Source organism: Callospermophilus lateralis, chromosome 8 (genome assembly GCF_048772815.1).
Source record: "Callospermophilus lateralis isolate mCalLat2 chromosome 8, mCalLat2.hap1, whole genome shotgun sequence".
Lineage (NCBI taxonomy): Eukaryota > Metazoa > Chordata > Mammalia > Rodentia > Sciuridae > Callospermophilus > Callospermophilus lateralis.
Window position 1 is genome coordinate 922142 of NC_135312.1, and position 24099 is coordinate 946240.

General features: G+C 59.9%; 1 protein-coding gene across 5 annotated transcripts; it reads right to left on the bottom strand.

Annotated features, from left to right (window-relative positions):
* Positions 1–813: 813 nt before the first annotated feature.
* Positions 814–23717, bottom strand: Ctbp1 (C-terminal binding protein 1). Of its 5 annotated transcripts, none has more exons than XM_076864733.1 (10): positions 23561–23717; positions 16896–17086; positions 14219–14373; positions 9045–9189; positions 7345–7551; positions 3923–4137; positions 3095–3225; positions 2469–2596; positions 2075–2192; positions 814–1707 (listed from the first exon to the last, which is right to left on the bottom strand). In XM_076864733.1, exons 2-10 carry the CDS (start codon positions 16900–16902, stop codon positions 1521–1523), a joined length of 1293 nt encoding a protein of 430 aa, XP_076720848.1. In that variant the 5' UTR covers positions 16903–17086; positions 23561–23717; the 3' UTR covers positions 814–1520. The 5 variants fall into 5 exon arrangements, with proteins under 5 accessions (XP_076720848.1, XP_076720849.1, XP_076720847.1 ...); XM_076864734.1 differs by lacking the exon at positions 23561–23717 and adding an exon at positions 22926–23013; XM_076864732.1 differs by lacking the exon at positions 16896–17086 and having other exon boundaries at positions 814–1704.
* Between the last annotated feature and the right edge of the window lie 382 nt (positions 23718–24099).

Here is a 24099-nt window from a genome sequence, read left to right on the forward strand (position 1 = left end):
GGAGAATCCGCACCCTTTGGCCCTCCTGCTCCGTTGCCCGTGCGTCTCCCACACCTGCCGAAGGCACGCAGGTCTCAGGCTGCAGTGGCAGGGCCCGAGCCCAGCCCCGTGCCTCTCCAGGATGTGGACCCAGCCCAGGAGGTTCACACGGAGCCACTGGTACAGGTTGCAAGCCCAGAGAGCCACAGTGGAGAATCACATCAGGGCGGGGAAGGGGAGTGCAGCCATGGGGAGGAGACCTCAGAGGCCACTGCAGGCTGCTGGAGGACAGGCTGTGGGCAAGGTGCGCGACATGCCTGCCACACTCTCAGGTGTCCCACCAGACCCTCACAAAGGGCGAGCCTAGGCCATGCCACTCCACAGGGCCACACAGGAGCTCAACAGTCCACAGCAGCGGAAAAGGGGGACCTAGGACATGCTGGGCACCCAGATGATACGTCTGGCACTATGGGGGAGGCCCAGGGAGCACAGGCCTTTGTTCTGCTGGCCTGGGCAGCCTCAGGACCAGTCACAGGAGGGAGAAGCACAGCCACAGCTGTGGTCAGCACAAGAGGGGTGGAGGCCCAGCTGGAGGCCTGTGGGCAAGCTGGCTGCTCAACCAGTGGCCCAGCTGAGGCAGAGTGGCTTCCCCACAGGCAGAGTGGGCCTGGCACGCAGGGCCACAGCCCCTCTCCTGCTGCCCCTGCTTGGGACCTCCCTGCTGTTGCCTGCTCCCACAAAGCCAAGTCAGGCCCTAGGACACGAAAGTCAGGACTGAGGCCCACAGGTGTCCCCACGAGATAAAGCCACTAAACAGATGCCAGGCGTGCCGGCTCTTTCTGGGACTTTTATTTCTTTAAAATAATTCATACAAATGGTTACAGTCACAAACATGATTTTAACCAAAATATTGCTAGCCTACCACATCAGCAGGACGGCACGGGCGCAGGCAGGACTTGGCGACCGCCGCCCCCAGGACAGTCAGCACAGGGAGCTCCAGGCGCCCCCTCCTCTGAGCTGCTCGAGATGCCGTCTCCATTTGGAACAAGGGGGTTCATGCCAAAATCAGGAAAACAGCCTTTGTTGTTTTTCTAAATTATTCTAAAAATAAGACAAGCAGGTAGAAAAAACAGTGCACTGTGCGGCATGAAGGAAGCGGGAAGGACCCAAGTCCTGAGAAGGGGCCGCGGCGGGCGTCCAGCAGAGGGAGCTCAGACCACGGCCGCAGGTCCCGCGGCTGGCTTTAGTTGACAGCTAAGCAAACGAATCCCCCGTCATGTCCTAAAGACTGCACACAGACAAGAACATCCATGAGAGAATTGACTACTAACTTCTTTTGCTCAACGAGGAACGCAAAGGACACAGGACAGTGAGCCAGCCCACAGGACGGGACAACTACAGTCGACACAGAGGCTGCGCTGCCTCGCGCCCTGCACACGCCTGGGCCAGTCTCTGGGGCGCGGGCGCGCCTCTCTGCACACTCCGGGCTGGGGTGCACGGTGCCCTCCTCAGGCGCCAAGGCTGGAGAGCTCCCCGCGGGGCTACAACTGATCACTCGTGTGGTCTCTATCCGCCTCAGGCTTGACAGTTTGGCCAGGAGAAGGGGCATGGGGTGGGTGGGCCACAGGGGGCAGGCCGTGGGACAGGGACATGGCGCTGGGTACGATGCCTTCCACTGCAGCCGGGATGCCAGTGGGGGCCACGCCCACCACGCCTGGAGGGTACCTGCTGGGAGAGGAGGGTGGGCAAGTGAGGTCGCTGTGGGAGGGCCCCCGACAGCAGCACTGACACAGAGGGTCCAGGGTGGGGCAGACCCCGTCGAGCACCCTCAGTGCTGGAACACGTCCTGCCTGGCCTCTCCAGGTCCTCTCCTGTCCCCAGGCCCACTCCGATCCACTGGCAGCCTCTGCAGGATGCTGTCCAGCAGGCCCTAGAAGCTCCCCCTATGTGGCTCCTTCCAAGAGGCCCAGTTCTCACAGGATTTCAGGCAAGTGGACAGCGCCACACTCTGTGACCACAGGGCTGGCTAGGGCCATGTCCCCAGCCTGAGGTCCCTGCGGGGCCCAGAGTCCAGGCTGAAGCCCTGCCTGCTCACCTGTAGGCAGCCCCATTGAGCTCAGGGTGCACCACGGCAGGGTCCATGCTGGCCCAGTGCGTGGCAGCCGTCAGGTGGTCCTTGTTGACGCAGTTTTTCAGGCTATCAGGGATCCGGCCTGGGGGTACAGCAGGAGGACAACAGTGCCCAGGTTAAAAATGCTGTCCCCTGCAGGAGACCAGCATCACCTGGGCACAAGGGTGTGGGTGCCTCCAGGCCCCTGGCTGCAGCAGCCCTGGGACCATTCCTCCCTCAGCCCTGAGCTTGTTCTGCTGGGCACCATGGGGTCCTGGGCTCAGCCCTGTGCTATGCCCACAGGAAGGCCTGGTAGGGGAACAGAGCACAACACCCTTGCAGCGCAGGCTTCGGCAGACTGTCAGAGTGCGCTCCCCACCTGTGATGGCTCGCCGGATCTCCCGGGCTGCCTCCTCCCGCATCTCGATGGACGCCTGCTCGCTGTACCACGCAGCATGGGGGGTGCAGATGAGGTTGGGTGCATCCTTCAAGGGCCCCTGGCTGAAACTAAGGATGGTGCATCACAGGTCAGTGGGCTGAGCACTAGAGGGCAGGGGCAGGAGGCGGCCAGGCCTGGGTCAGGGTGCTGTGTCACACCTCGGGCACCTGCGCACAAGGGCAGGGCCCCACCCCAGAGCTCCTGACGCCCCCCCAGTCCTCGGACACCGCATCCCCTCTGTGGCCCCTCCACAGCTGGAAAGCCTGGGAAGCAGATGTGTCCCTGAGGCCCTGCCCACGTGGCACAGCCCAAGCCCAGGAAAGTCAGCTCAGAGAGGTGAGGCTGGATACGAAGCCAAGTACAGTTCCCCTGACCCCTGGCTACCGCAGGCCACAGCCTATGGAGACCACTGACGGCCTGAGGGCCTTGTGCTCTCCAGGCCTGGAGGGACCAAGAAAGGGACTGCTCTGCTCCTGCCCCTCACCACTGGGCTAAGCCAGCAACTCCCTGCTCCCAGCCAGAGGCCCCTGGAGACCAGGAGACAGGTGCAGCACGGGCACACGGACCTGAAGGGCTCCGACTCATGCACGTCCAGTGCCGCGCCACGGATGCGTCCTTCCTTCAGGGCCTGGGCCAGCGCCTTCTCATCCACCAGCCCGCCGCGAGCTGTGTTCACCAGAAAGGCCCCTTGTCTCATCTGGGAAGACAGGACAGCAGGCAGGCAGTGAGCACAAAGCGCCTGTGCCCCAGGGCACATCTAGGAGCAAACCCACCTCCCACCTGCCAGGGAGGGCTTGGGCAGAGGGCAGTGTGTCAGGGACTTGGAGCAGAGAGCAGGTGGCTACAGGGACAGGCCCCAGCCCAGAGCCCACTGCCCCAGCTCTAGGCCTCTGGCCACAGTGGATGTGCCAACATGGCTTCCTCCTCTTCCAGGCTGTCCTGGCCTCCTCCAGCAGAGCCTCAACCCACAAGTGGGGGCTCCAACCCTGCAATGCACCCGCAAAGCCCCAGGATGAGGGAGCACACAGGCAGCTCCTCTGCAGGGGGCTCTGCCGTGGTGAGTTTCACCGCCCCCTCCTTCCTGGTAAGGGTTTCTCATGACCCTATTTCATCCCAGTGACCCAGTCTGGCCGTGGTGGACCATGGTGGCCCAGTGCCACCGGAGTCAGAATGGCTTCTCCTTGGCCCATTCCTGCCCCCTGGCCATACAACCTGGCTCTGAGCAGTGTCATGTGGCCTAGCCTGGCCACTAAGCATCCAGGTGGCAGGGGCTGGCATCCTCTGTGTGGCTGTAAGAGTCTGGGACGGACAGCAGGTGGGGACCCCAGGGGTGAAGGGCCTGCAGCCCTGCACTCCCCTGCCAGGAGTGGACCCCCAGTTGGCGCCTTGCCCACCTGCTTGACGGTGAAGTCATTGATGAGGTGGTGGTTGTGCTCGTTGAGGCCGCAGTGCAGCGTCACACAGTCGCTGTGGAAGAGCAGGTCCTGCAGGGTGCTCACTCGCTGCAGCCCCAGGGCCCGTTCCATGCCATCCGACAGGTACGGGTCGTAGAAGAGCACGCTGAAGCCGAAGGCCTTGGCCCGTAGCGCCACCGCCTGCCCCACACGACCTGGCAGGGTGGAGACAGCGTCAGACGTGCCCCAGGGCTGACCCACCACGCCAGCAGGCAGGGAGGCCCCACACTCCTGCCTGCTCAGCCCCTCCCCAGTCCACCACCAGGTCCACTCATCAAAGGCTCCTGGAATCTCAATTCCAGCCACCCATGAACAGCACAGGAGGAGATACCCCAAGGGATCCTCGTTCCTGAGAATCCAGGGTCAGAGAGAGGTCCCTGCCTTCCTCCCTGGCCCCACAGCATCCACGGCTGCTTCTACCCGGCCGTCTGAGGCAGGCACAGCCCTGGCATGGGAGGCTCAAGCTGTAGGTTGCGATGTGGGGCCAGCTGCACACACCCACTGCACACTGGACTCAGCGGAAGACAGGTATCACAGCTTGCCAAGCTGGGGCCCATAGCATGGTGGTCTCCCTTGACCACACGGGGCAGTGACTGTTCAGAGCTCTAGGAGGGATGTGGGTCAGCTGCAGAGGGTGGCAGGGCAGGTGATGGGGCAAGCCACCCTGAGAAAGTGGAGCATCAGACTTAAGGTGATGAGCGGAAGCCAGACAACACCAGGGTGGAACACCAGGTGGAGCACCAGGTGGAGCACCAGACCTTAGCTCCAGACAGTGGCCCCGAGCAAGGGTGCCCAGCACCTTGTGGGAGGTGGGTCAGGCCAGGCAGGGTCTCAAAGGAGGACTATGAGAGGGGTTGCTGGACAAGGATGGGCACAGGCGCAGACCACAGGCAGGCAGGGTGCTGCAGACAGATGACCAGCCTGTTCAGTTCTGGGTCACAGGAGGCTGCCTGCCAGGGGCTACTGCTGAGGACGCAGGGGACTGGGTGCGGACAGCGCTCCCAGCACGGAGAAGCGCGGCTGTGCAGGAGGCAGACAAATCCCTTCACCTGATGGGCTGCTGTGGAGCGCTCTGAAGTCCTGGATTGTAGAAAGTATCTAAAGCCCAGGACCAGCACCAGCTGAGTGCTGGCCCTCATCTGGGCTCCTGAAGGGCAGAAGCAGCCACTCTGAGCCTAAATGCTATTTACTCCCGTCACTGCTGTTCACGTGAGGCCTGCACTCCACAAGAGACCTCCATGTCAACCGTGGAGGAGGAAAGGTAGCTCCCAGCAAAAAGGAAGACCCTCAGAAGCACAAACGGCGGGGGTGGAACCGGCTGACCAGAACCTCACTGTGAACATGCCACACAGAAATTCCAAACCTGAAAACCACTGCTGAAGTGGACCTCACTGGGCAGGTCTGACAGCGGGAAGGGCCAGGGAACCTGCCCACTGCACAGAGACCTTTCAAATAACAAAAGGCAGGTCCTGAGAGGAAAAGGTCTCAAGACACACAGCAGCCACACCTCATCCAGAGAGCGGGGCAGCCAGGCGCAGCAGACCAGCCACAGGCTGCTCCACTAGACCCTGCTAAGAAGCACACGGACACGGAGAGCAGAGAGGAGAGGGGCAGCCCTGGCCTGTAGAGCTCCCGAGGACTCCACATGGCAGACCTCAGTGAGCTGTGTGGTCAGCGCACACATATCACCTGGATTTCCCAATGCTGACCATCATGGGGACACGAGACATGCCCTTTAAAACAGCACCAAACACCCAACACAGGCTGGAGTGTGGCTCAGCAGAGTGTCTGCCCTGCACCAAGCCCTGAGATCCAACCCAGGGCTGAAAACATAAACACCAACACTAAGTCCAACTGCGTGGAAGCCATCACGACCGCACAAACGCGGCAGGTCCACAACACTGCCACATGGTTTGCTCCATGGTGTGCACAGGGAGGCAGCAGGCCAGGGACCGAGCCTCAGAGAGGGCAACAGCAGGGGGGTCTCAGAATTGTCTGCACCAGCACAGCAAAGACCTGCAGTCGAACCCCGTCCCAAGGAGGGGCTGCAGCAACACAGGAGCCCCGTGCCCAACGGCGGGACCTGTGCCCAAGGGATCTAGGGCACTGACCAGCAGACAGTGACAGTGACTTCCAGCTAAAGACGGCCTACCCCAGGCACACCCTCCACCTCTTCTCCCTCCTCACTCGGGAACCCATCCCTCTGTTGGTCCACATTGGGTGTGGGCTGTGCACGTGCCCCCAGGGCCACATGGCTGGCACAATGGAGCCACCAGATGGTCCTGATGAAGCACAACAGCCTGCACCCTGGGGCAGGCAGGAGTAGCAGCCATGAAGGAAACCCGGGAAAGGCAGTGTGCCTGGGTTTGCAGGAGGGGCACCTGGACACAGCCAGCTCCCCCACAGCCCCCATGGCCTGTTCTGATGCTGGACACCCTGAGAGTACAAGGCTGCCTGGCCAGCCCGCCTCAGGGGCCAAAGCAGCCACCCAGACCCACGTGCCAATACCCCGAAGCCCAGCTATGCAGTCCCTCACCTGACGCACACCTGTCTTCCCACCCTTTAGCAAACCTCAGCGCCAGGCAGGAAGCGCCATCCCATCCCTCTGTTGGGTCACGAGAAGGGCACACTCAGGGATCTAGGGCACTGACCAGCAGACAGTAACAGTGACTTCCAGCTAAAACGGCCTACACCAGGCACACCCTCCACCTCTTCTCCCTCCTCACTCGGGAACCCAAGCCCACCCCACCCCTCAGTGCTGGAAGAGGCTGGCTGAGGTCAGCAGGTGCTGGGTACAGCTGGAGACAGGAAGGGTCAGGCACTCGGTCACAAGGTGAGTGCCCAGAAATGAGTTTCTGCACTGACCACACGGGACCAGAGAGATGGGCACCAACGAGACAGAGACAGCTACAGGGTCAGGAGAGGGGCCCAGCTGCTACACAGCCACAGCGAGGGAGCACATGGAGCACAGGAGGGAGTTAGGATGCCACCCCGGCAGGGGTGCTGGGAAGGGCCCAGGGCTGCCTGGTCCTCACCTGATAGCTGTGTCCACTCAGCCATGCCAAGGGTCCACATTGGGTGTGGGCTGTGCACGTGCTCCCAGGGCCACGTGCACAGCATGTATGTCCCGTGCCTATATGCCATCTAAGTGTGGTGTCCAGTGTGCCCAAGTGTACCCCCATGTGTGTGAAGCACAAGGCCTAATGCCCTTGTCCCTGAGCTGTTCTTCCTCAGTCCTGGGCTAGGGACCAGTGCTGCAGCCACAATGTGAGCCTGGGCCTCATCTTCTCCTGAGCATGACATGGGCAAGGGGCAGCAAACGCACCTGGGCTGTGCGTGCTGAGCCTCGATGGCCAACGCACCTAGTCCAATGATGCCCAAGGTCTCCCCGCGGATCCTAGCGGCTCCTGAGGCCACTTCGCGGATCTGCTCAACACTCTGGACCCGCGTGCCTTCCCGCAGTGCCTGGTGCAGCCAAGTGGTCCGACGGTACAGGTTCAAGATGTGGCACATGGTGGAGTCCGCGGTCTCCTCCACAGATGCTGCAGGCACGTTGCAGACAGCAATGCCTGTGGGGACATGACACACACACATCATCCCAGATGCAGGCAGAGCCCGGCCTCCGGGACAGACACGCAGACCATGGTGCTGGGGCACGTCCTTAATGCCATGCTTCACCAGCAGAATGCCAGGGGACACATCCCATGGCCACCCTGGAAGGCCTCAGACAACTTGTGCCACGTGACCTGCTGGCAGTGCAGACTGACCAGCCCCAGGCACGTGGGGTCTGATTCTGTCCACCCTTTGGTACCCTGCACACTACGTCTGCAGCCTTGAACCGCACACACCAGTGACCAGTCGGCAAGGGCAAAGAGGCTGCTTTGACCCTTCCTGATGGTCTGGGGACCTGGGATATGCTGGTAGCAGAGAAGACAAGATTGTCAGCACTGGACTCCTCCCCAGTCAGGCCACAGGAGGGCAGGGTCTCTCCCCACCAGCCAGCACTCATGGGCATCACTGCCAACTGCTTCCCTGGGCTCTCCAGGACAAACAGGCTCTGGCCCCAGGCCTTAGTGATCCCCTCAGGCCCTGTGCACCTCTGTGCCCCTCGCCTGCTCCCCACAGCCAAGACCAATGCCGAAAGGCAGAGCCAGTCAGACAGGGCTTGCGCTGCCCACCAAACAGTGCCCCAGATGTCTTGAGGCGCAGGGTCCAGGCACTGAGAAAGCACCTGAGCCTGTTCTACAGGACAGAGGTTCCTTCCACCCTGCCTCCTGGCCCTCAGCCACCAACCTCCCCACATACTGCCCCCCGGCCAGGTGCTCCTACTTCCTGTTGAACACCCTTGCCTCCAGCTTATTCCAAGACCTGCCCCAAGTGTTGAGGGGAGTCTGACAAAGGGAGGACTCAGGACAGAAACCATACTGCCCTCCAGAAATGACCCGCTGAACCATCAAACATGGGGAGGCTGGGGGGAGCTAGCTACATAGCCTGTGAGACTCGACACAAAACTGCCACCTGAGGGTGGACGGGTCCCAGGAACCCATCAGGCCTGGAGAAACCAAAGTGGCCAGGTCTCACAGTGTCCCCGAGGACAAGGTGGAGCCCCAGCCTGGAATCCCAGGGACAGGGGAGATGGCATACAGTGGGGCCCCTGGCCCAGGGACGCTGTCTGCTTGTCCTAGGAGGGCAGGCCAGCTGAGGCATCGCCGTGCAGCAGGAGCGGGTGGGCCAGCAGAACCGAGCTGACTTTCCAACACCACCCTGCCCTGCCAACAGCAGGATCCACACATTTCTGCCTCTGCAGTCCCTGGAGCAGAGGACGAGCCAGGCGACACATGCCAACCAACAGCACTGTGGGGCTGGACCCTGAGGCACCACTCTGCCACCACCAGAGAGCGTATAAAGGACTCAATGGAATGCAGCAGCTACTGGCCCAGCCTGGCTGGGCACTGCTGTGCTGTCGGCCTGTGTATCTGCCCCATGCTCCTGGTGGGGCAGTCCTCTCCGGCGCGTACCTACTGGAGCACACCTTTGCAGGTGAGCCAGGGCCGCACCCTACCTAGGTCCCCAGCCGACTTGATGTCGATGTTGTCAAAACCACTGCCGATCCGCACGATTATTCGTAGAGCTTTGAACTTCTCCAGGTCTTCTCTGGTCAGCGTGATGGTGTGGTACATCAGGGCGCCCACCGCCTCGTTCAGCACCTGCCGGGGAGGAGAAAAAAAGTGCCGAGTGGCCACAGCAGCCAGCACCGTCCTGCTCCTGGCTTGGCCATGCATAGAGCAGCCCCAAAGGGCAGCTCCAAGCCAAGAAGCACAATGCAAGGCACCATCCCCAGCAGTGCCTCCAACTAGGCGGGCACCAAGCGCACCTCGAATGTGGCCCTGCCCCGAGAAACATCCACACGTGGCCATGCCCCTACACCCTGCCCACAGGACCAGGTTCCAACTCCCTGGGGCCTGATAAGGTGGGTGGGCCCGCAGGGTGCAGACCCCTGGACCCATTTATGTAGTATGGACAGGATTAGGGGAACAGTGGTCAGGGTCAAAAAGGCCCCTGTGCCTGCACAGTGTGGGCGCAGGAAGGGGAGGACCACCTCTGCAGGGCAGCAGCAGGTGAGGCTGAGGCCAGGCTACCCATGCCAGAAGACAGGCGGATCCCGGACAGAGCAGGAGTGGCACCAGGGGAGACCCCAGGAGTCCAGCCTGGCCGGGCGGGATGCCTATGGGTCCCTTGGCCATGGGCAGGCCTGACGTGTGCTGGCATAAGCACACAGTGGACAGCTTTTTTATCCTGTCCATCTATCGTGGCAGAAGAGTCTTGAAGAACAGCATCTGACTATACCACAGAAGGCACAGCAGATTCACCAGGTACCTAGACAGCCCCGCTGTGGCCCTCAGGTGGCCTCCAGCACTGAGTTCTGTGGCAAAACCATTGTCTGTTTTCCTGTCACACAGACATAAGCCACTGTGTCTCTGAAAAGCCTCACTGAGCACTGCTACAGCCCACCATGGAGGGGCCAGTGGACGCTCCATCAGTGCTGGAGCCCAGAGTTCTGCAGTGCCAGCTGGCATCTGCCACCACTGTGACACTCATGTCAGAGCATCATCTGCCCATCTACAAGTCTAAATTTTTTTCATGTTGCCCTTTTTTTTCCACTGAGTATGTTTTTAGTAACAGAACAGGAGCCTAGATACCAGCATGTTTGTTTTGAGTCATGTTCTTAGAAACAGAAACCAGTGCGTCTGCAGAGCCCAGGTTCTGAGCACTGCCCACTGCACCAACAGCAGAGCCGGCTGACTCCCTGGGTGGACTCACCACCACACACACCAGGCAGGCTGGTGCTCACTTCCTGGTGGACGCACCACCACACACACCAGTGTGGGCGCAGGAGGGGGAGGACTGAGGCTTGTGCTCGGTTCAGGACAAAAGCCTCCTGGGGAACGGGCTTGCTGTGGTGGTGAGTGGTCCGGAGGTTGCAGCTTCAGTGCCCCAGGTCCCTTTAGTGGTTGCCAAGTGGCCACTCTGCTCCTGGGTGTTGCATTAGCCCTCTGGGGAGAATTTCGGCCAGTGGTGGGTGTACTAGGTCTGTCCCTTTAGGTTAAGCCTCCCAGAAGCCACACTCTGCCAGCATCCACTCACTTGTCCCCCTCGACCAGCTGTGATCAGGCTGGTGATTAACCCCCATATGCTCAGTGTCCACATGGCTAGGATGGGGATAACACAAGACCCAGGCTTGCAGAAGGCCATGGGAGGCCTGGTGTGTGCTGACTTTCCAAGCATCAGCTGTCACCTGGGTGGAAACTGACCCCTGGACACTTCGGTGACAGCAGGTTCTGAGGGGGCTCACTGGACACCACTTCAAACCAAGGCCAAGGTGGCAGCTGAGAGCACGCAGGGCCACGGCCCCACACGGCACAGTCCCGCTGCCCTCGGCCCCTCACCTGTGCTCCAGAGGCTCCTCTGCCTGTGCAGGCCGAGGGCCACAGTCGCCACAGCAGCAGGGGCGGCCTGCTCCATGCACGACGCTGCCCAGGGGGCGGCGAACGTGCCCACTCAGTGGCAGGACCACAGCACTGCCCCTGCTGACTGATGGTGGGGACTGTGGAGGAGCCTCAGGCTCAACAGCCATCTCCACAAGGCTGGCTGGGCCCTGCCACTGAGGCCCACTATCCATCCCCTGCATCAGGCAGTCTACCCCCTTTCCTGCTCCCTGGAGCACTCCCAGGACTGCCCCAGCCCTGCACGTGGCTCATGTGAGTTGCTTTGCTGGGTCCCTCCTTGCCTGCCCACAGTGGCCTGGACTTTGCTCACACACCAGACAGCACTGTCCATTCCGTGGCACTCTCCCCGAGTCTTGTGGTCTGGATGCACTGTGGGAAGACTCCCAAGATTAGATGGTGACAGGTCCTGCACCGCGGCCTCTGTCCTCTGGCCTGGTCCCAGATGTAACTACAGCTGGGTCCCCAGGTCCAGGGTAATGCAGCCTATAGCTGGATCTCCACCCACCAACCTGCAAGGCTTCCGGTGGCTTCTGCTGCATATGGCATCATTGTATTTCTTTGTGTCCCCAGAACCTCGACCTGGCCAGGCCCTCTGGATGCCCAGTGCCCCTAGGTGACAGCAGACTCCTGGTTCCCTGGCCTCCCTGCTGCTCCCTACTGTGTGGCTGCTCAGCAGTTAGGTTAGATGTTGTGACCCTGGCTGGAAATTCTCTGGCCTCAGAAGCTGAACAGCACCCACTGGGGTGTCTTTTGGGCCCCCAGTGCTCCTCCCGGACTTGTGGCAGGATAGCACGTCTCCCCTGAGCCCTGGAAGCGTTTCTTCACTAGTTCTGGCTTTGATGACATGTTCCCTCCTCTGAGGCATTCAGACGATGACTGCAACTAGCTGTGAATGCAGTGCTGTTCCAAAGCAGTGACAAGATAGGACACATTCGCAGGGCCAAAGCCTGGGGCAAGTGGCCTATGGGCTCTGTGGCATCTCCACAGCCATCTGGGCCCCAAGCTCCTGTCTTTCTGCTCTGCCACTCCCAGTACATGCATTCCCTCTTGTGGCCACCCAGGCTCTAGCCATCACACCTGGTTTCCAGTCAGCAGAAAGAGAGGAGGGAGATCTGCACACAGAACTCCCACTGACCTCTCCCTGTGAACCGTCACTTGGCCACACAGCAGCAAGCATACTGGGAGAACGAAGCCCTCCTTCAGGACCCAGTGGGACCAGCACCAGCAACGTGTTGGAGCTCCTGGTGCCCCTTTCCTTCCTGAACTCCCCCTCTTAGACCTCCTCAGTGGTGTCAAGGTTGCTGTCACAAACTTTTTCATGCATATTTAAACTCCCAGCTCTTTCCAGCTCTTGGAGGATTCTGCCCTCTGGTACCCTGCTCTTGTTTTTCAATTAGGTGCCACTTTTGACCTCTGAGAATGCTAATTCACAGTTCCTAACACTCTCTCCCATTCCTGGAGTGAGAGTCTGTCCCTAGGCAGAGTCTGTTGGTACCTCTAGCATGCTCGGCCTACAGCAGGGCTCCTACTGCTCCTCCAGGGGCTGACACAGAGGGTAGTAAGTCTGCCGCCTGTTGAGCCCCCTGCCCCCGGCCCCACTAGGGTTCTGTCCACTTGTCTATCTGTTTGACTGTTAATTTGTTGAGAAAGTCCTGGTATATTATGGTTTGGGGGAAAACACCTGTTCTGTCCTAGACCTCACCTCCAGTACTGCTGGAGACCCTGCCTGAGACCCCGTCCACTCACTTCCCTGCACCACACGGCACACGAGTATCAACCCCGCACTCCTGGCTCCCACTTTGACTCCTCCCCGAGGGCAGAGCTGCTGTGTGGCACCCTGAGTTGGCCTTCCCCAGTACACTGCTGCTGAGACCTGACTCACTGCAGTACCAGCCCTTTTTTCCCCTCCTATGCCTAGTGAGATCCCATTGCTTGATGCACCCGTCTGGGGTCACTTGCCCCTAACAGGCATCTGGGCTCCTCAAGGTATCAAACTTCCTGCACCTTCACCAGTCCCAGTGGACGTAGTTGTAAGTGCATGTTTAGAGGGCAGGGGTCTCCAGAGCAGTGGCCCCAGCGTCTACCCTGCAGAACCACAGCACATTTTTAAGGTGTCGTTTACATCTCTCACTTTTGGAAGTTCTCTGCTGTTCTGGCCTCACCCTCTGCTTGGGGCCTCTTCCTGAGGTCTGCTGGAGCATGCAGTGCCGTGCTTGCACTCCTCCCTGCTCTGAACATGGGGCCCGGTGGAGATTTCTGCCCCTGGTGTGCAAGGCAGTTAAATGGGCCCTGCAGAAAGGCGCTCTCCAGCTGCGGCCTCTATTTCCTCCTCCATGTCGCTATCACCTCTTCTTCGAAGCCTGCCTTTTCTCTCCAGCTATGGTGGGAGCAGGCGACCACAGCCAGCCAGGCTCCTGAAGGCCAGCACCTCTGCTGGCCTTCTCATCTTGCCTCAGTCCATTGGACAGTGATCCTGATGGCCTGCAGAAACCCCTGGGGCCTGGTGCATGTCTCCCTCTGGGGAGTGCACAGTGGTGCAGTCAGCAGCAGAGCCTGCAAGGGCGTGCTCAGCCGGGCTGTGGGTGCCAGGCCCCTCAGCAGAGCTCAGCTGCTCCTTCCAGAGAAGCAAAGTCCACCCACACCTGAAGACCGTGGTCCTGGCTGCCAGCTCACAGAGCTTCTGAGAGGTGAAGAGCTTTACACAGCCTCTGTAGCTGTCTTCTGTGGAAAGGCCGTTCTGGATCACTTAGCACAGACCAGATTAACATAGTTCACACCACAGAGGGACCCTGTTGATCTCGGTGAACGGCCATGAGTTGCCAGCTGCTGAACCCTTGACCACGTGCACCAGGAAAACTTGTGGGCAACGCCAAGGCCCAGGGAGACAGTGGTGCCCACTGGAAGCAGCTGCTGATGGCCTCTGGCACAAGGTGCTGCTTCCAGCAATTCCAGCCTACACTAGTTCTGCTTTCTGGGAGAGAACTGGTCATGGTAAAAGTCAATCAAGAAGCCACAGAGTGAACTCCGTCTCCACCTTCTGATGGGGCCAGGGACAACAGCAGGGACCATTCACATCCAGGTGGCACTTAGACCAATACCAGTCAGGGGTGACACATACTGGCCCAGGCCATGGCGAGGTCAGCCCACACTCTGTGAGCCCCAGCCCCGCCCTCAGCCCCTCAACCCCACATGAAAGTGGGTTAACCCCAGGAAGGGATGCCAGCACTACCTTCTCATGGATCTCCTGCGTGGACTGCGCATCACAGAAGGCCACCGTAGCCACGTCCTTCAGGATGGGCATCTCCACCGTGCAGTCCCGGCCGTCAAGCAGTGCCACCAGGGGCCGAGGGTGCATGGGCCCATTCATGATCGGGGGTCGGACGCCTGCAAAACAGGACAGGTCACTCAGAGTCCTGCGGCAGTGCAGCCCAGCTGATGCCTGCGGCCCCACCCAGGGCTGGCGAAAGCCAAGCCCAAGGAGGCCTACTGCACACTAAGTGCAGACGGGCTCCGCAAAGAAAGGGGAGACAGCCCAACCTGCTGGCTCACTGATGCTGGCACACAGTCCAGCGGCAGCCCCATCACCCTCCCAGGTGCAGAGATACGGAGGCCCTTGGGGAACTCTGGGCCGCTGGGAGTGGGGGGTCTTGGGCCTGTGCTCTCCACTGTGGGGTCACCTTCTCAGCTCTGGAACGTGCAGACCACATGCAGTGGGCTTTAGGGAAATGCCCATCATTTTTTTTCTGCCTAGAGCCACATGTCTGGCTGTCCAGAACTTCCAGGGGGGTCACCAGGGGACTTGAGCATGTGTTCCCTGCCTGCCTGCCTCATTCATTTCCCTTTGCATGTTTGTAGTACACTGACAGAAGAGGGTCAAAATATGCTCAGGCAAGGCACAGTGGTACACACCTATGATCCCGGGAGGCTGGGGCAGGAGAATCGTGAGTTCAAAGCCAGACTCAACAACTTAGCAAGGCCCTAAAAAACTTAGCAAGACCCTGTCTCTAAATAAAATATTTTAAAAGGGCTGAGGATGTGGCTCAGTGGTTAAGCATCCCTGGGTTCAAACCTCAGTATCAAAAAAACAAAACAAAACAAAAAAACATTCAGACCCCTTACCCTCCCAGAACAGGACAATTAGGGCTGGGGGTAAGCTTAAAACACCTGCCTAGCATGGCTAAAGCTCTGGGTTCAGTAACCAGTACCAAAAAGAAGGAAATGAACTTCTATAAGGTAACTTCTTCTAAATGTGATACAACTAAACCTCATTCAGGGCCAAGATGGGGAAACGGGCTTCTAAGGTGCAATCAGCACACAGCCCAAGTGTTACCCTGGAGCAGAAAGTATGGGGAGGGCCACATCCAGCCCCATCCAGCCCCAAGACCTGCCCAAGAGGAGCAGCCCCCAGAAGCACTGGACCAGCATGAGGGGCAAGGAAAAGGCCAAGAAGCAGGGGCTGGGCAGGCCCCCTGAGTGTGGCCAGAGGGTGCAACAGCTACATGTGGCAGAACAGCTGCTCTGAGGGTGCACTACACCTTGGCTCCAGCCCCACCCCAGCTGCCTGCAGGGTGAGGCCGCCCTGAGCCACTAGTGGCCTCAAAGGAAGGAGCAACTCAGAATCCACAGCACATAAAGGTGATGCCTCAAAGGACAACCGGAGCTGGGCACTGCAGACCATCTTGTCCATGTGCAGCAGGCCTGGAGCTGGCATCTGCTGGAGAGAGGCACAGGGCTCTCCCCAGAGCCAAACAGCTAGGGTCCTGGCTACAAAGGGCAGAGAGCTGATCTGCACAAGGTGGGGCACTGCTGCACATATGCCGCACTCCTGGGGTTCAGGGGCTCCAGCCCCTGCCTAGTAGAAGATGGCGCCCACATCACCATCTTCTAAACACCAGAGGTGCTGAGACCTGTCCAGGCCATGGCCCTCGAGGTAGGGTCTGCAGGTCAAACTCCTTCACCTTCTGGCTCCCTCTGGATCAGAGCATCCCACAGAGCCAATATACCCCGCCGACGCTGTAAGCAAACATGCCAACGAGGCCACTCTTCTCCTCACCCTGGATTTAGAAAGTGTCACTTATTTTAGCAGGTAATGCTACTGCTACCTGTAAGTGAGCTGACGAGCCCCATTCTTCAGCTCTAACCTCTGTAAGAAATGGGAGTGAAAGTCCACATGCACACAAGTTCTCTAAGGCCATGGAGCACCTGCTCAGAGCAGGGGACCCTGCCCTGCAGACGGTGGACACTTGCTCCAGGGAGCCTCATTAGCAGAGGGGCCTGGGATACCTCCCTCACTCTATAAATAGCTGTCCAAAGGGAAGCCTCCCGGATGCCAGCATGGGTGACCCAGTTGAGGAGCCAAGCTCCACCCAGCCCAGTGTGCTTGTGGCACCTCCACAAGAGCTGCCTCAACCACAGCCCAGTCTCAGGGAGGGGGCCAGGGCTGAGAGAACAGCCCACCCGTGCTGGAAAGATCCTGTGGCAGCAGCGTGGCCCAGACGCGCATTGACTCCATGAGTTCCCGCCTGAGAACCCAAAGTAGGATCAAGCCCTGCTGCCCCACACTGGGCTGGCAGGCTGGGGTTTCGGGTCCTCATCAAGGCTCCATGAGGCCCCAAGGACCCACTGTAGCAAGACTTGCCCTAGCACCCACCTCAGAGCCTCTCTAGAGTACCTGTCCACAGAAACAAAGCCCAGCACAGGCTGCATGCAGGCCTGCTGGATGTGCAGGAAACAGCCCTCTGGGGGCCATCTGCCCTCACCCCAACAGCGAGTGGTGGAGGCTGGGACCTCAGCCAGCCAGGCCCACAACACACTGCCAGGGCACTGCCTTCACACCACAGCGTAGGCACAAGCTCCTCTGCACCTTCAGAGAAGGCCACTCTCAGACTCTAGGAGCCCCTACCAACCTGACATTGCTTAATTTAGGCAGGATTTCCGCGACCATGAATTCGACTGTCCAAAGCTTTTTGTCTTCAGAATCCCCAGGCAGAACCGCGTCCTGTCACGGAGCCTCATCCCACGTCTTATTGTCTCCAACCAAAGCTCTCGGGCCGCTGCTCCACGGCACCACTGAGGCCTGCGTCGGCTCAAAGTCTTACTAAAAATCAAACACAAGAGACACATTAAAACGCCATTGAGGGTCCAGCTGACACTCAGACTCCAGGACACCTTGAGGGTGAAGCTTCATGCTGCATCCTCGACCCTGCCCAGATGCAGCCAACGCCTGGGCCGCTGGCTCGACCTACCTGAAACAAAGGGCCTCCTGCAGGCCGCAGGCCCCACAGTACCCTGTGCAGACCCATGAGGCGCTCACTCTGAATGCAGGTCCCAGGCCCAAGGCCAGCCCCCAAAGTCACCTACGCAGACCTAAGAACAGCTCTGAGCTGTGGCCACACCACAAGCCTCTGGCTCTGCCCGGATGCTAGCACTATCCAAACATTGGAAGGCTAAGGCATAGGGTGTATGGTTGGAACTGGGTGCAGGACGAGGAAACTGCAGAAAGAAGCCTACTCGTCGCTTCTACCTACGTGGACAATTCCTGGGCCTCTGTGAGGCTTGCCATGGGAGAAGGTTGCCAGGTGCTAGCTCTCCAGTGTCCTGCCCAACTCTTCTGTCAGTCTCCTGCCAGTCCCACTGCCCTTGCCCAAAGCAGCTCAGCAATCTGCCGACACTTGTTCAGCTCCTTGATGCCCTTGGCTCTTCCTGCCTGGCTGCAGCCAGGGCCTAGGGGCACTAAAGTGTGGGCCGGCTGGGCCAAGGCCTGTCCTAGAAGGCTGAGCACAAATGGCTCAGACCCCAGGAGCCTGCCACTGAGTCACCCAAGCACCTGATCCCTGTTCTTGGCATAAGGTTACCACATAGGGGCTAACACCGAAGTCTGACTAGACATCAGACTGACAGATGGAACCCAACCTCACCACCCCCTCAACAACATAGGTCGGACAAGACCACCTGTCAGGCAGCATCTCTGACAGCTCAACAAGAAGGGGCCATACATGGCCAGAAGTCCAGGACCCAAGCCCAGCCCATCCTCCCCTCATTCTCTGTGAGGCTCCAAGCATACACACTGACCCACCATCACTGGCTCCAGTTGCCACCAACTTCTAGGACACGTGCATGGCTCACTGCCCACCATGCAAGGCCACCAAACAGGGTGGCGATGTGGCCCCAAAACTGCAGCCCCTGACACAGGGCTACCCAGGCTCTTCCCCAGCAGAGGGCACTGGAGTAGCACTGTGGGAGAAGGGATGGGATGGGCCAGGTCAGCCAGCGACACTTCAGCAGCACGGAGCCTCCCCACTAGGAAAGCACTGCAGGGCCAGGCTCCCACCCCATCCACTTGCTCACGGCAGCTGACACTGCCACCCTGAACATAAATGCTGTCAACACCGTTAATACCAATCAATACTTAATCTAATTAGTGCTGACCAACACTGACCAATACTCAGTGTTTGCCCATATCTATCAATACTTTTAACAGGGTTGCTCTAAAAGGGAAATGCCACCAGATACACAAGGTGTTCCCGTAATGGCCCTGCAGCCCCAACAACGAGCTGCCACCTCCCAAGCTCCCCAAGGTCACCAGGTCACCAGGCTGGGTGGTCTTCTCATGCACAGGTCCTTGGGCCCTGTCTTCAGGAGAGGCCACCAGTCTTCATCACTAAACCAGACACCCAGGGAGTGGTTTTATGCCTTAAGACAAGGACATGAGCATGAAAAGGGAGGTGACCCCAATCAGTGCCCACAGCCAGGTGGGCCCCCAGCCCAGAGCTCCATATGAGCCAGGCCATGCCCTCCCCAGCTCACCCAGAGGGAGATGGCCAAGGCCCAAGCCCATCTACAGACACTGCTTAGAGGAGAACTTGGGAAAACCTGGGGACAGGACACCACGAGGACAACCCAGGCCTCACAGAAGCCCCGAGGGCCATGCCAGCAACCTCCACCCAGTGCTTACAATCTGGGGCTCTTCCTGGCCAATCTGGGAGACCTACCAGGGTAGCCACTTGGTCCCCTCCCCAGCCAGGAAGCAAGTGCTTCCAGCCATCAGCACCAGCAGACATGGCACAAAGCATCCTTGTAGCATCCGAGGGCAGCAGCACCAGGCAGGCAGGCACCAGGTGTGCACAGGGGCTCCATCTGTCACGGCAGGGACTGAGTATGCAAAGGGGCCTTCCCTGAAGGGTATAAGGATGCCCCAAGTGTACTGGGCAACCGAATGGGCAGATGGTCGAGTGTGCCCTCAGGGGCACTCTGTCACTGGCCCCTCACTGCTCCCAGGAAGGTCCTAACCCACACAGCCAAGTGGGGAAAGGGAAGGGGCACAAGTGTGGCCACAGAGTGCCTAGGCTCTGCTGTGCTGCACACACAGACTGAGAGGCAGGACCATGGGGCTAAAGGGCCGAGCCAGGGTGTGTCCACCAAGGCTGCCCCCACACACCTCAGCAGGGCACCCAGCTTTGCACTCCACAGGGGGTGGTCAGAGCCGTGCACCTGGGGAGACCCAAATGCAGAAGGAACCCGAGCCAGCACCTCCACGTAGGCCACTGCTCTAACGCATGTGTCACATGGCAGCAGGATGGCAACGTGGGGGGACAGCTCTCCGGGGTGGGTGGGTACATGGAAACTCTCAGTACCATCTGTGTAATTTCTTCTGTAAATTCAGAACTGTTCTAAAATTAAAATTTTATTTTAAAGCGGGTAAGGGAAGGGACAGCAGCCCCCAGGTTTTTGGAGGCAACAGGTCCAGGGGACTGCTGGATGACATGGGCCCCCGTTGTGCACCAATGCCCTTGGGGACCCCCAAGAGACCCCAGGGACACATGCCCTGCCTGAGTCACCTCCATCCACAAGACAGACAATGCCCCCAGTACAGGTCTTGGGGGACCTGATGGGCACACACTGATCCTCACAGCCCTCATAAGGACCTGGATTCAACTGCCCAAAACTCATCCCAAACAGTCCAGGCTGTCCCCAACTGGCTGGACCCCCACCAGAGCCATCTGGGCTTCACTGAGACATCCACTTGGGTTACCCAGGACCCAAGGCCCAGAGCCTGGCCTTTTGCATATGGTGGAAGCTGGTGGGCAGGTGCTAAGCACAACAAGCCTACTACCTAGGGGGCTGAGCCCTGTGGGGCAGGGGGCACCTGAGGGATGAGGGCATCATGGAGAGCAGGCAGAGGGTATGGGGCCACACAACCCTCCAGAGGACAGGTGCTGCTGAAGGCATGGGGGATGGTGACCACAGGAGCCCAGGAGTCCAGGAGCTCCACAGACCCCACCCCCGCACTTATAACCACACCAGGAAAGGCACAGGATGAACACAGTGAGAAAAGGTGTGGACCAGCCACCACGACTCATTGCCAGGGATGCTGAGGGATCTCACGCATCCTCCTGTGTCTGTGCGCATTGTGTGTGGTACACAGACATCCCAGGAGTGACCCAAGAATACCACCTGCTCCCGGACAGCAAACGGGAGCCCCACACTCATGGCATCAGCAGCCCAACATGATGTGAAGAGTCCCAGCCTTCTAAACATCACATGTGGGCTGGGGATGTGGTTCAAGCGGTAACGCGCTCACCTGGCATGTGCAGGGCGTTGGGTTCGATCCCAGTACCACATAAAAAAAATAAAGATGTTGTGTCCACTGAAAACTGAAAAATAAATATTAAAAAAATTCTCTCTCTCTCTTAAAAAAAAAAAAAAATCACATGTGCTGCAGGGAAACCAGCCCACACAGAACACAAAGGTCACAGGACCTATCAAGATGCACAATGGAGACCAGCAGCCCACCAAAGACAGTGGCAGAGAGGGCACCATGGGCCATACCAGGAACCTTACACACACACACACACACACACACACACACACATATATACGCACCTCCCTGTGAGCAGAACACCCCAGCCTATCCAAATCAGCCCAAACCTGCTGGGGAATCAGGGGGCAAGGCTGAATTCCAATCTCTCCAAGTCTTCAAGCTCCTACACTGTCCTCGAGAGCTAGCCATGTCACCATCACCACCCCAGCAGCATGGGTCCAGGACTGACTAGGGGGTCATGTGGAATGGGTCCAGAGGAATGAACCCACAGAACTCATCTTGGTTAGACGTTCAGCTTGAAGACTGGCCACCCAAGAGATTTCTGGTTTGTAAGGAAGAAATGATCAGTCTCTAGATACTACGCTACATTCCTGAAAGCGACCACGCATGATGTGGACAGCACCCCATGGGTTGCCTGACACCAATGGACAAGAGGGTGACTATAGGGATGCTGGAGACTGCAGGGACCCAGGCCAGACACGTCCACACCTCACAGAGCTCACATCTGTAACTGCCAGGACCAGCCCAGTGACCGTAAGATACCAAAGGGATGCTGGCAGGCCACACACACAGGTGACAGGGCTGAAATCAAAACCAGCTGGCCATAAACTGCTATTCCCCTCCTGTCCTGGCCACGTAGGGCTGGGAGCCAGACCTCCCTACAAAGCAGAGGCCTTGGCCCCCTGCCCGGCACCGCCCAAGCCAAGTCTTGTCTCCCACCTCTAGCTGGGGGATGGATACAATGAGCATCTGTAAAAGGTATCACCAGGAGGTGATGACCTTGGTACATACAATCACCAGCTGGAGCACTCTGTGCCAAGGAGCCATGGAGATACCAAGTCACAGTGGGAATGGGCTTGACCTTCACAGGGGTTTCAGCAGCACTCAGTGCTGCCCAACAGGTGCCTCCCAGAACTGCAAGGCATTGGCTCCACATCTCAGACCTTCAGGTGTGCCACACACGAAGCTCAAAGGGCAGGTGACAAACAGCAGAATTGCTAGCTGGGGTGAAGGGGGCAGGAGGCCAGGGGTCCCATCTCAGAAAGCTGAGAGGGCCCACGTTTGATGAGGTGGTCTCCTGCCATCTGCACTCCTCCAGCAGACTCACTGACCTTGTGCCAAGTGACAATCTGACAGATTGTCCAAAAAGTGGCAGCACCAACCCCAGAAAAAATAGAAGGGGTCCCAGTCCTGACACTCACCAGGCCCTCAGTCCATGAACTCTAGCCAAACCACCCAGGCCCCAATGCTGACCTCAAGCTAAAGAGAAAGTCCCTGCTTCAGGGGCCAGACATGACCATCCCATCTCACAGCAATCAGGAACTGAAGAGCCGCCTCCTATGGCTAAATAGGCCAAGATCACAGGTTGGGCCTTGAGCCATTCCCAGAGGAGGCTGGGCAGCTAGGCAGAGGATGGGGGCACCCAGGGAACCAGATGAAGCCCAGTGCACATCCCCCACCAAAGCCTTACAGAGCACCCCAGAGGTATAGCACATGCTCAAATATGATTAAATCACAGAAAAGAAAGATGGCTGCAGCACTGACAAGTCAAGACAAGCTCATCCCTTAGAGACAAACCCAGCTGAGACCCACTGCAAGTCTGCAGATGACAGCCAGAACAGGACCCTGAGGTCCCAGCAGGAATCCACAGGCCCTGAGAACACAATATCCACAGCAAGGCTATCTCTAACAGACTTCCAGGTCAGAGAAAGGGTGGCCCCCAAATTCAGCTGCCATGCTAAATAACAACCGCAAGCACAGTTACAGAGCCCAGCGCTACCCCGTGTTGCAGATGGCGTTGCAGACAACTAACTGGGAGGCCACACACACTGGTCAAGGGCGGGCCTGGGCCAGTGCTCTTGCTGGCTGTAGCCACTCCTCTAAGGAGCATGCTGCCGCACCACGGACCCCACTCAGGAGCAGATGGTGGTGAGCAGTGGGCCTGGGCCTGACCACCACCCCACCGCGGATGGGCATCCTTTGCCTTCTTGTTTCTGACGAACACGTGCTCTTTGAGCACAAATGAGGAAGAGACGAGGGACTGGGAAAGTAAACATCCAGCGTGTGGGCCCTGCGGGGGAAGGCTGGCCCCCAGTACGACCGATCTCGGGCTCACCTTCCTGACCATGGAGGGCACCCGTTTCCTTCCTAGAAGGCCTCTCTGCGCTACCCAGTGGCGGGGAGCCTCCTCGGCACCGGGCCCGGCCCGGCGGCGCGTGCCCGCCAGGGGCAGCCCAGCCTCCGACCGGCCCGGATCTGCGGACGCCGCCCTGCCGCTCCCGCGAGCACTGCGGAGGGGCCCGTGGACAAGAGCTGGGGGCGCCGCGGCATGGGGAGGCTGCACGCCCAGCGGCGGGCCTCGGGATCCCGCGACTTCTGCAGACCAACTCCGGCGAGGCCGCAGGCCCTGCAGCCCCGCAGGTCGCCGCGGACCTCGCGGCGCCCCCACGACAGGCCCACCTCCGGACTTGCGCCCCCGCTTCCGGAAAAAGGCCGGAGGGACTGCGCGGGGCCGGGACCGCGGGGTGGCGGCGGCCTGTGCGGCCCGCGGGCCCCTTTGTCACCCGCGCCGGCCGCGGCGGGCGGGGACAGCATGCGCACGCGCACTCACACGCAGCAGCCACGCATGCGCACGCCGCTAGGCCCGCCCCCGCCGGCGCGCACGCGCACTCGCACACAAAGCCGGCGTCCGCGCGCGCCCGGCCCGCCCCGCCCCCGCCCGCGGCCGGAAATGCGCGCGCGCGGCCTTACCGAGAGGCAGGCCCTTGTTGAGCAAGTGCGAGCTGCCCATTGAAAGGCGCGGACGGCCGCGGGCCCCGACGAGTCCGGCGCGCTCAGCCGCAGCGAGCCCCGCGCCTGGGGCGGCCTCGGCGCCGTCCGCTGCTGCGCCCGCCCGCCTGCGCTCGGCCGCCGCCGTGCCGAGCCGCCGCCGCGCCGCGAGCCGCGCTCCGACCGACCGAGCGGGCGGGGACACGCGGCGGCGCGCGGGCGGGCGGGGCCTCGCGTTGGTCTGCTGTTTGCCGGCGAGACGGCGCGCCGGACCCACTCGGGCGGCTGAGGGGCAGCTACCGACCCCGCGCGCCCGAACCTCCGCCTCCCCACCCGGCGGTGCCCCGCCGTGTTGGCCCTCCACAGGCCGCGCCCCCTCCCCTCCCCGCATCCCCTGTCCGGGCCATCCTCCTCCGGGGCACCGCGGCCCCTCAGCTGCGTCGTGTCCCCCGCCTCCGGTCAAACCCGAATGAGCAACCTACAGAACGCGGGGTGGAGCTGCGCCCAGTACCGGGGCGCTG